This window comes from Jaculus jaculus, chromosome 7, assembly GCF_020740685.1.
Source record: "Jaculus jaculus isolate mJacJac1 chromosome 7, mJacJac1.mat.Y.cur, whole genome shotgun sequence".
In the NCBI taxonomy this organism is placed as follows: Eukaryota; Metazoa; Chordata; class Mammalia; order Rodentia; family Dipodidae; genus Jaculus; species Jaculus jaculus.
In genome coordinates this window covers 141,730,551-141,742,624 of record NC_059108.1, presented here as the reverse complement: position 1 = coordinate 141,742,624, position 12,074 = coordinate 141,730,551, and the positions used below count along the sequence as shown (strand labels likewise).

At 42.8% G+C, this 12,074-nt stretch overlaps 1 protein-coding gene across 5 annotated transcripts in view; it reads left to right on the top strand.

Moving 5' to 3' along the window:
• The window catches only part of Gpatch2l (G-patch domain containing 2 like), a 49,117-nt gene that overhangs the window by 16,965 nt on the left and 20,078 nt on the right, over positions 1 to 12,074 (top strand). For 2 of the 5 annotated variants that reach the window (XM_045154824.1, XM_045154823.1), the window contains exons 4-8: positions 839 to 1,015; positions 1,936 to 2,015; positions 6,200 to 6,267; positions 7,559 to 7,613; positions 9,531 to 9,616. In XM_045154824.1, coding sequence (XP_045010759.1) covers positions 839 to 1,015; positions 1,936 to 2,015; positions 6,200 to 6,267; positions 7,559 to 7,613; positions 9,531 to 9,616 — 466 coding nt within the window. Of the gene's footprint in view, positions 1 to 838; positions 1,016 to 1,935; positions 2,016 to 6,199; positions 6,268 to 7,466; positions 7,507 to 7,558; positions 7,614 to 9,530; positions 9,617 to 12,074 lie in introns of all 5 variants that reach the window. The other 3 variants (XM_012950458.2, XM_045154825.1, XM_045154827.1) reach the window with 2 other exon arrangements.

Here is a 12,074-nt window from a genome sequence, read left to right as displayed (position 1 = left end):
TTCCTTTGTGTCAGTGTGTGTGTGTGTGTGTGTGTGTGTGAGAGAGAGAGAGAGAGAGAGAGAGAGATGGCATGGCAGGGCCTCCAGCCACTGCAGTCAAGCTCCAGACACGTGTGCTACCTTGTGCACATGTGTCAATGTATCACCTTGTTTGTCTGGCTTATGTGGGATCTAGGGAGTCAAACATGGGTCCTTAGGCTTTGCAGGCAAGCACCTTAGCCACTAAGCCATCTCTCCAGTGAAATCCAAGTTTCAGTAAAACATCTGAGTCTATTGGGGGATATATATTCAAACTACCATAGCATACATATTCATCTGTTATGAGAAAATAGGAATATATCAAAAAATCCTCAAAGATCAACAACTAGTTTTGAACTGATGAGCATTTATGGCTTTGAACCCAACTGCTAAGTGTACCTGTACCATAGGTAATGGTAAGGAAGGCAAATCAAAACAACAACAACTACTATTATTATTAGTGAAAAAGACCTTGGGCTTTGTTAATCAGGCTCTAGGTTGAAATTCTGGCTTAATTTAATGTTAACTTCTCTGGCCTCGTTGTCAGATGGAGTTAGTGGAAACTTGGAAGATTCTCAGCATGGATCCTAGAGGGTTAATGTACGGGATAAGTGGTAGTCTTATTCATTTTCAGTATTAAAGCAGTCATATCTAAAGTAGCATGAGATTCATGTAAAACTAAAACTGTGCATCAGTTTTCATCATAAAATGTATTAAGAAGGACCAGATCAACTTTTTAGTACTTTGGCTTACTTGAGCATATCTCAACTACAGCATAGTTTTTTGACTTTTTGCTTATGACACAATCTGTTTGGTTTAGGGGATGATGAGCAGAGCGATTGGTTCTATGAAGGTGAGTGTGTCCCAGGATTCACTGTTCCAAATCTTTTGCCCAAGTGGGCTCCTGATCACTGCACTGAAGTAGAAAGAATGGACTCCGGACTGGATAAACTTTCAGATTCCACATTCCTTTTACCTTCTCGGCCAGCTCAAAGAGGTAAATTTGAAGAAGACTAAATGTTTCATGGTTCTTTTTGGCAAGAGTCCCACTCCCATGCCCCTAAGCACACGTTATCATCTGAATCGCAGAACTAGCTCAGCACTCTTGGGGGCTCAAGGACAGGTCTCAAAGCTAAGATTCTCCCCATTCCTTGCTAAGCCAATTCATGGAGACTCTTGGGGCACACAGCAGGATGTTTCCTTCAGCTTGCCATGGCCACTTTGTGCCACATGTAGGAAACCTAGCACGAATCATGTCACAGTTGTTCATCTTGCTGAAAAGCTGATGGCTGCTGACCCAGCAGTTAAAAGTGCTTGTATGTTAAAAGCACACGAGGATCTTGGAGGGTGTGAGGCTGCTGGAGTTCAATTCTCCCAGAACTCTTGGAAAAAGCCGGGCGTCGTTCTGCGCATCTGTAACCTCAGTCCATGATAGGTGGGGTTGACTGAAGAATCTTGGGACTCCTGATGAAGACAGCAGCTCTGGGTTGAGGGAGAGAACCCGTCTCAGAGAATACACAGTTGAGCAATAGAGAAGGGCACCTGCTCCCCTGCTCGTACACAGGCCATGTGCGTCTGCACACACATGCATGTACCACACACAACACACCATACTACACACATGTACAAAGAAAGGTGTGACAGTGAACCAAACTGCTTTAAGGTTTCTTTGTCTCTGTAAATTATACCTCTAGGACTGTCAGGAATTAGTAGACATGCAGTTAGTTATGATGTGTTTATTGAGAGTTGTTGGTGGTCAGAATGACAAGTTTAAGATCCTCCTGCTCATGACAAAGATATGGGAACAAAAAGTTCTTGACAGATAGCCTTTTAAAAATAAGTGCTCCAACATACTAGAAACAAACTGCTGCTTGCAGTCATCCTCATTCAATAACAGAGGCCTCTCTTCTTTCTCAGGATACCATGCGCGCTTGCATCGATTGCCTGGTGCTGCGGCTCGATGCCTCAGAAAGGGTCGAAGAAGGCTGCTTGGGAAGGTGATGGCTCACTCGCTTTCTTAGGCACTGCGGGAAGGTGGTGTTTCTCAGGGGAGTTGCATGCCATGCTAACAAAGTGTCACAGAACTCCCTGAAGTTAATGTAACCAACCAGCATGTTCTAGGAGTTTGTAAGAGTGAAAATTATGTGGGATTTGAATGTATACGCACGTGAAAGATAAAACTTATGCCACTCACTTCTGACAGCCTGTACTGTGCATAAATCTGCAGATCTGATCGTTCCTGTGCTTTTTGGCTAATCCTATATTATTATTATTTAAGTTAAAATATCAGTCATCCTGTTTTAAAAAATGTGATTTTATGTTAACTTTGGACCTTTCATCCAAGAATTTTTTTATCCTAGAATTTTTTAAAAAGAAAATCTTTAAAAAACAAACCCTCTGTATAGAATTCCAAGAGCTTCTCCATGGCCACAAAGGGGAACATTTAGCTCATTGTATCCTCCCAACAACCTTGTCAAAAAAGTGACAGTTGGGGCTGGAGAGATGGCCTTGTGGTTAAGGTGCTTGCCTACAAAGTCTAAGGAGCCAGGTTCTATTCTCCAGTACCCACATAAAGTCAGATGCACAGGCAGTGCATGCATCTGGAGTTCATTTGCAGTGGCTAGAGGCCTGGGTATGCCCATTCTTTCTATCGGCCTCTCTCTTTCTCAATTAAATAAATAAAATATTTAAAAAAGCCGGGCGTGGTGGCGCACGCCTTTAATCCCAGCACTCGGGAGGCAGAGGTAGGAGGATTGCCATGAATTCAAGGCCACCCTGAGATGACAGAGTTAATTCCAGGTCAGCCTGGACCAGAGTGAGGCCCTACCTTGAAAAACCAAAAAAATAAAATTAAAAAAAAGTGACAGTCTCTTTAGCAGATGAGCAAAAACTTAAGTTCAGGGCAGTTAAAACATGTGTGTTTGGATTAAAGCAGTAGAGTAGAGATTTGAACCCAGGGTTACTATTATTTACATAGTATTTATTTATTTATTGTTTGAGATAGGACCTTTATGTAACCTAGACTGGCCTTGAACTTGGAATCATCCTGCCTCAGCCTCCTGAGTGCTCAGATTATAGGCATGCACCCAGCTCTTGACTTAATTTTGTATTCTAGTTTGAGATTGAGAAATAGGCTAAGACAGGGGCTTGTAGTCAATCAGAGAAGACAGACTTTGGAAAGAGCTAGAAAGCCTGTTATAGAGCAAGCCACATGTGCAGTGTGATCAGTCACTGTCTGGTTACCCTTAATGGGCTACCTGGATAGTATACTAAGGGAACTATTTTCTGTAGTTTGGGGCACATAAAAGAAAGGAGGGTGCTTATTCCTTATGAACTCAGATTATTTCTTTTATGTGTGTGGAAGCCAGAGGGCAATCTTAGCTGCCATTCTTCAAGTACTGTCTACCTGTTTTTGTTTTTGAGGCAAGGTCTCTTATTTGGCCTGGAATTCACTTAAGTAGGTTGGATTGGATGGCTAGTGTGTTCTAAGAATCTGCCTGTTTTTGCTTCTCCTCCCATTACAAATTTGTGCCACCACACCTAGCTTTTTTTTTGCTTTTTTATTTTTGATGTGGGCTGTGGGGACTGAACTTATGTCCTCATGCTTGCGTGGCAGCATTTTACCGGCTAAGATATCTCCCCAGCCCCTCTTATTTCTTACCTGTAAATTCTAACTCTAATCTGTAAAATAGAAAGACATCGCTTACCTTTGGAAGAATGGCACCTTGCTCCTTTTGGATCACTTATGTTGATTGCCGATGACGGGCTGCCCTTTGCTGTTCTGGGAACTCGCTCTCAATAGAACTGGCAGCACACAGGAGTAGATGGCATTGCAGGATGCAGGAGCTTGGGCGTGGGGACAGAGCAGTGGTTTTACTTTCCCCTCCTCTGTCCTGGTAGAATTGCAGGCTCCCCGCCATCTGCCACTCTCTTGGCTCATATAGAGTAAGAACCTTCTGCTGCCATGGCAGCCACTCAGCTCGTCTTGAAGGCTCCCTTCAGCTTGCACCGGGGGACCCAGGCCTGTCGGCTGTACAGCAGATAATGTCAAATGAATAGGATGGTATTTACTTGTTTCATCGTCATCTCCGTAAAGGGATATTTGTCATTTCTAGCAGAGGTCACTGTGCTGCTTCCCCTTCCTCCCCCCCACCTCTTTTCTCCTCTTCTAAATTGTAATCATAAATAATGAGTTTCATTCACAGCTCCTGCCAGCAGGCTGCTAATTACGCAAAGTACTGCTTGTAATTTACACAGTAATAAACTGTAAATTTAAACATTACGGCATTTTAAGTTAATAATTTTTCTGCTGTAACAAACAGCTCATTTTTCACCATCTTCTCCCTTGGCCCCTCTACTATTCTGTTTCTATCCCGGAAGGCACAGTCATCAGGGATGGGGACTGTAAAGAATGCACTGTGGCCCTTTCATGTAGGCCCACCTCTGCCCAGAATATGGCCTCAGATTAACTTTTCTACAGTTAGGGGCACTGCCTCAGTGTTTCTTGCTGTGCAGCCTGATGCGTGTACAGGTAACATTTGCCCAGCAAGAAGGGTGCTCGAGTACCAGGCGGGGCATTCTGGACGTGCATGCCGGGACTTGTGCTGCCACGTCGCCACTTGCTGCCTGCAGGTAACTGTGCTTTCTCAGGTCCCACCCAGACCACCCTGGTACACGAGGGAAGGGAGGGCCCGTGCCCTCTGCAACTTGCCACTGTGGAGATGATTAGTTTCTGACTTACAGATGGTATTGTGGGTGAGCTTTCGCATTACAATTTTGAGGACCTTGAATTATACTGCAATCTATGTAGCCTTCCGTTTTTACTCTGAGATGATGTTTATGGGACAGATTACAAGGTGGTAATTGGTGGTATTTATTTGTTTGTTTGTTGTGCTGCTGGAGTTTGAACCCATGGCTTTGTATATGCTAATCAAGTGCTTTATCACTGAACTATACTTCCAACCTGGGTGACCATTTTTTTAATATATTTTATTTATTTATTTGACAGAAGAAGAGGGAGAGAGAGAGAGAGAATGGGTACGCCAGGACCTCCAGCCACTGCAAACGTGCGCCCCCCCTTGTACATCTGGCTAATGTGGGTCCTGAGGACTCAAACCTGGGTCCTTTCGCTTTGTAGGCAAATGCCTTAACCACTAAGCCATCCCTTCAGCCCAGGGTGACCCATTTTTGTTAGTCACAAAAGTTCTTTGACACATATATATTTATTCAACAAATATTTAGGCTTTAGCAGTGAAGATTTAAGTCACTCTCCTAGTATGAACACTGATGGCCTTTACTCTTGTAGTTGATGGAGCTTAGTGTACTGGTATGCTATCCTGTTAAAACTTGGCCACTGTTATTGGTTGTGGTGGCTCATGCCTCTAAATCCTAGCACTCAGGAAGCTGAGCAGTTGAGGCTAGTTTGGGCTTATGTCGTAAGACCTTCTTTCAAAAAAGAAAGAAAAAGTTGGCTGCTATTAAATTTTCTGAAAAAGTTTTTCTATTTCTTTAGTAACTACAGGAAACATTGTTATATTAAAATAACATGTACATAAAGAAGTAAATATTTGAGATGGTAGGTTTAACTTGACTTAAATAGTAAAAAAATGCACTGAAACATCATATGACACCCATTAATATATATAATTTTTAGGTTTTTTAAAATGTGTGTATCTTTTTAATATTTATTTATTTGAAAGAAAGAGATAGAAAAGGAGAGAAAGAGAGAATGGGTGCTCCAGGGCCTCCAGTCACTGCAAGTGAATTCCAGACGCATGCACCATCTTGTGCATCTGGCTTTTGTGGGTATTAGGGAACTGAACCTGTATCCTTAGGCATTGTAGGCAAGCGCTTTAACTGCTAACCCATCTCTCTCTAGCCTAACTTTTACATTTTTATATGTCAACTAAAAATTCAGGATTAAAACGTATCACATATAGTAAACAGTGTGTCTAGTGACGTTTTAGACCCTCAGAGACTAATAGTCAGGGTAACATAGTACTTTTAGGATGGATTCCCATAAAAAGAAAATACAGCTACTGTTGGGTTTTAAGGTTGACATTTACCATGTGCATCAGGTTGGTGTCACTAGCACTTTTAAGGTAGAATGTGAGCTTGGTGTCCTGTTGCATGGCATATACTTACTTCTGTGCTTAGGTGATTCTCTTGTCTCTGTTTTCAGGAGACCAGCATAAGCAGTCTGGGTCCCGAGAGGATAAGTCATATCATCAGTGACTCCCGGCAGAAAGAGTGAGTGCGGCACTCACTGTTCACCAGCTCTCCTAGCATGTCCCGTGGAGGCGGAGGCTGAGGCAGAGGGAACTTTGTAAAGCAACATAGAAATTGGGCTGAGAGCTGAAAGACATCTGAGATTTGTGCTTCATAACAGTGAAGGTTTTGAAAGCCCTAAAACCATGACAGTGATTTTTCTCTTCCCTTGTAGACTGGTTTTTAATTTTCTTACTTTTTTTTTTTTTTTAACATCTGGTGTTACTTTACCATTATGTAATATTTCTAGGTAGCCACAACTAAGGTTGTTTTATTTTAAACTCCTTTTCCTCTGTTTTTCATACATTTTTATTTATTTACTTGAGAAAGAGAAAATGATGAATGAATGAATACAAGTGTGTCAAGGACCTCTTGATGCTACAAACGAACTCCAGATGCATGCACCACTCTGTGCATCTGGGTTTACTTGGGTGCCAGGGAATTGAGCCTGGGCCAGCAGGCATTGCAAGCAAACACCTTTAACTGCCGAGCCATCTCCCCAGCTCTCACATTTTTTTTTCTTGGTGTTCCAAATGTATGATTGCTTCTGTTCTATTATTTCCCCAGCTTTAGACCTCTTTGTAGAGAACTATTTTTATCCTAATACTGTGGTACGTACAATGGCAAGTCTGGAAATAGAGATAGAAGAATCATCTGTTTTTCCCGTAACAGCCTTGTCCCCTATATGACTTGCTCTGCTGTGTCATACAGCCCCAACAGCCTTCATACTGGTACACTGACTGGGTACTCACTTCCATCACCTCAATATCTGCTTGAATACATGTTGCACCCCAAAGGACTTGCGAATTACCTTCAGTTCCCAGTGACAGTTTTGCACACATCCAGCCGATTTTAATTCTTACAAAATAGGCAAGATGTTTCTACTTCTGCAGCGTGGAGGTCCTCTGCTTGCTGCACAGCTGAGATAGGCAGGTGTCAGTCACCCTGTACTCTTAGGTTTGTTTCCGCCTGCCCAGCCGTTACCTTCCAGTGGGAGGCTCTTCCTTCAAAGAGGAGCTTTCCCACACAGAGGTAGTTGTCATTCTTTTTGCCTTCAGTCACCTCTTTTACCATTGTCTTCTTTGTCCTTGCTTCCTTATCCCACTTTTAATCTTCTCCCTTTTATAATTTTCCTACCACTTCTTTTATTTTCTTTCCTGTTATTCTCTCCCTCTCTTTAGTTTCTGGTTACCATCAGCTGGGAAAAGAGAGCGAAATCAGGTAAGATCACTATTGTCATCTTCATTTTATCATTTGATTTCCTTTTCTTTAGAAAGAATAAAGCGTTGGCTTCTGATTTTCCCCACATTTCTGCTTGTGCTCATCAGGTAAGGTTCTCCTCCCCATGTTACTCTGAAGACTATGTTTCAAGAGTCACGTCCTGTGTTCACCAGTAAGAACCATAGCCAATTCCCCTTTTTAGCTTCAACTCGATCACCTTAAGGGGCTCTTGATATACTTAGGCCTTTGGGTAATGTTCATAATTTTAAAATGCCTCATGGTGTCTATTGTTATGTTCATATTTTAGCATAGCAGGGGTTGCTTTACCTTAGAAATGAGTTGTAAGATTGATGAAGACAGGTAGGTAGAAATTCTCGGGCTTCCTGTTGCTCAGTGGATGGTTGGTTGGATCCTCAAGTTAGACTTGGACTCTTCATTATAAAGTTACTGTTTCAAAGTTTGAATAGTGGATGATAATAAAACTAGTGTGTACTTATGAGGTGATTTTAGTTGATATGTATGTAGACACATAATTTTAAGTTATGTTTTAAACATTAGAAAAATACAATTATTATATCAAATTTGTTATTAAATTTTTTTTTTTATTAGAGAGAGAGAGAATGGGTGTGCCAGGCCCTTTAGCCTCTGTAAATGAACTCCAGGCACGTGCGCCCCCTTGGGCGCATATGTGACATTGTGCACTTGCATCACTGTGTGTATGGCTTACGTGGGGACTAGAGATTTTAATATGACTTCCTAGGCTTTATAGACAAGCACCTTAACTGCTAAGCCATCTCTCCAGTCTTGATTTTTAAAAATTTTTAAAACCTTAAAAAATGTATTTATTTATTTGAGAGAGAAAGAGGCAGATAGTGAGAAAGAAAAAATGGGCACTCCAGGGCCTTTAGCCACTGTAAAGGAACTCCAGACACATGTACTACCTTGTGCATCTGGTCCTACTTGGGTACTGGAGAATTGCACCTGGGCCCTTTGGCTTTGCAGGCAAGCACCTTAACCACTAAGCCATCTCTCCAGCACTCAAACTGTTTATTTCATGGAAATAGAACAGGCTAAGGAAGTAATTGGTTTAAAGAAAAGTATGAAGTAAATAGTAGTGCCTGAGGTAGACACATAAGGAACAAGTCATGCAGGTGGCATGCAAGCAAGTGCCTTTTAGGTTGTTTCCACTAGAGCCCTGATCACACTGGTATCAGAGGATTCAGGGCACAGGGAGCTTGCCCATATTCATTAGATATGAGTGAGAAAATGGCAAGCCATAAGATTTAAGCCATTTTCCTAAAGTTACACTGTGTGTGTGTGTGTGTGTGTGTGTGCATGTGTGTGTGTGTGTGCGTGTGTGTGTGTGTGTGTGAGAGAGAGAGAGGTGGGGGGGGGAATGTGCTAACTAGGATTCTTAACACATTTGCCAAAGTGAGAATGTAATTTCATGCTAGCCTTCTTGGAAAAAGGGCTGATACACAGTGCATGGTAACTAGGTGTAAGTTTCTGGAATGTCAATTGGGAAGTATTGTTTTTTTGCCACGTAAGTGATTAATATATTTTAGAAGATTTTGGAAGATTATTGTTTATCAAAAATAGTCTTTTAAAAAATATTTATTTATTTATTCATTTACAAGTGGAGAGGGAGATATGCAGATAGAGAGAGTATAGAGAGAATGGGCATGCCAGGGCCTCCAGCCACTGCAAACAAATTCCAGATTCATGTGCCACTTTTTGCATCTGGCTTTTCGTGGGCACTGGAGAATTGAACCAGGGTTGTTAGGCTTTGCAGGCAAGTGCCTTAACAACTAAGCCATCTCTGCAGCCCAAGAATAGTCTTTTGATGTGCAGTGGAACCTTCATGGGTGCTTATTAGATACACACAACTTCACTGAGTATCTGGGTTGAGTGTGGCAGAAGATTGGGACTGTCAGAGAGGGTAAGGGATGAAGTAGCAGGCTGCCTTTTGGGATCAGGTCTATGTCATTTCAGTCTTGTTAAAATAATCTTATTTATCCCCACAGTTTAATCCTCTCTCTCCCCTTTACTCCCTGGACGTTCTTGCTGATGCTTCTCACCGAAGGTGCTCACCTGCACACTGCTCTGCCAGGTAACTGGCTACTTGTGGCCTTTATTTTAGTCTCAACAGTACCACATTCCTTGTCATGACTCTTCAGACTGTATAGTATGTTTGTGTATATGATCCACCTTGGTCCTTACAGCAACCTTTGGAGGTAAGTCAACGGTTTACAGATAGAGAAGCAGGTTAAGGGCAAAGGAATGTCTCCTGTAGTCACACGCCTAGTATGTGATTAAGTCTGAACTGTGGCCTACGTCTTCTGGCTCATACTTCATATTATTTCTGCTGCTAAAAGCCCCATCTTCAAAGAACATTATTAATGTCCCTTGCCATGACCTGCAAAGCCCTGCATAATCTGATTTCTGCTGACATGTCCAGCTTCCTTTCATATAATCCTGCTCCCCTCCATGGGGGGTGGGGCGCTCCAGCTGGACCATGGAGCTCCCATTTTGTTCTTCAAAAATAGCAGCCTTTTTGCCTCAGACCTTTGCTCTTGTTCCCTTGCCTGGAAACCTCTTTACACTCCTGATTGTCTCAACCCGAGAGTCACCTCCTCAGAGAGGATTGTAAGAGTTAACTACAGCACTGTTAGTTCACTCTGTTTGATTCCTTTATTGTTATTATGACAGTCTAATGAATTTGTATATTAATTTGATATTTCTCTACCTCCCCCCCATGTCTCTCACTGTAGAATAAGCTTCAAACCACACAGACCTTGTCTTATTCCCTGATAAATCTCTGGCATGTGGGCCTGGCTCTTGTTAAATAAACATAAGCATCTGTATATATTTGCTAAGTGGAACATACCCCACACTTCTCATTACAGATTCCCTTAATGCAGGTGGCATAGAAATGAATATAGTTTCATGATAACATGGCTTGACAGGGTTCTTGTACACAGAATAACAGCCAACAGTCTGGACCAAGGAGCTTCTGCTGTTGCTGGTAGCATGGAGCCTTTCTCTCTAGGGCTTTGATGATTTTCTTACTAATCAATTCTTAGGCAGGTACAGTTTGTGATGCAGGCCACACAAAGAAGTTACTGTTCTTTAGATACAGTCAGAACTTCCACTGGCAGTTATAATAATGGACTCTGCACTGTAGCTCACTGTAGAGCTTTCATATTCAAGTTGTCCTGTGAAAAGAGACACCACCGTAAATGTGGGAAATTATGGATGATGCAAACCTCTCTTTAGGAGCATGCTGCTTATTTGCTCATTCATCTAGTCAGCGTTTGCTGACTTCTTGCTAAGGGAACTACTCTCATGGGAAACTCAGGTGTGAAACTTGACAACTGCACCAAAGGTCTGAGCCCAGGTGCTGGGCAGCTGACACTCCTGATCAGGCCCGGGAGGTTTTCCTGGAGGTCACAGTGGCTGTGACTACTGAGAAGATGGGATGAGCGGTAGTGTGGTGTCCACTGCCCACAGCAGGTTCCTCTGTCCTCCTCTCTTTGTGTCTGCTACCTGGGCTCTGCTGAGGGCAGTACTGGTATTTCTGTCAGGGCTTCTGCGTCTCTGAAGCCACCCCTATGTCTAGGGCCAGGCAGCTTCCTCTCTGTATGTCTCATTGTTCATGCCGTTGCTGTCACTCTTCTGCCTGATGCTGCTTGTGGCTGGACTTGGAAACATTAGGAAGCCCCCCAAGCTGCACTGCTGTCGCTTTAAACTGCTGCTACTAGCAAAGGAGGGAATGTGGACACTCTTTGTCCTGACCCCTAGAGAGCATTCCCACACATGGGATACCCAGTGGCCTGTGTGCAGGTTCTTTAAGACGGGGGAAGGGGGAAGGGAAAAACACCAACATTTATTGCCTTATCCTGTTTTAGTCTAGCCGTGTGTGTGTGTGTGTGTGTGTGTGTGTGTGTGTGTGTGTATTACATTTAGATTGACTACTGTCTCCTCGGTTTTTACTTACTGAAGGGACAGTAAGGTCTGGCAAGCTCTGCTCTGTGGAAAGTGGTCAATGTGGGTGACCTCAGTGCAGGTTTCAGAAAATGTGAATGAAAAACACTGAGTTCTCGAGGCAGCTCTCACACCTTTGGAAAAGTAGGATTGCCACCCAGCAAGGAGTCAGCAGAGAAGCACCAGCCCTGCTCTGGTGGCGTAGGGGACTGGAAGATGGGATTTGGAACTGAGCATTGAGTTCCTCTAAGAGTGGGCCTCTTAAAAGCCTCGTGTCAAGGAGGGACGGAAGCGGCAGCTGAATGACTGTATTAAAAACTGTTTTGAATGGAAATTTTTATCTTCTTCTTATTCCATTTTATTTGTAGTAGGAAGAAATTTCTTTCAAAGCATCTGGGTAGCATTGGGAATTTTACACCCATCATTAAAACGATTTGCGCGCGTGTGTGTGGTGACTATGTTATCATTAGTGGTATAATTTTATTTTGCAAAGAGAGAAGTGTTTCCTGTTTTATCACAGCTTTCCCTGAGGAGGGCTGGTGTATTAATTTGCTGTATTGCCTCCTGGCTGTTCCCAGGCTGTT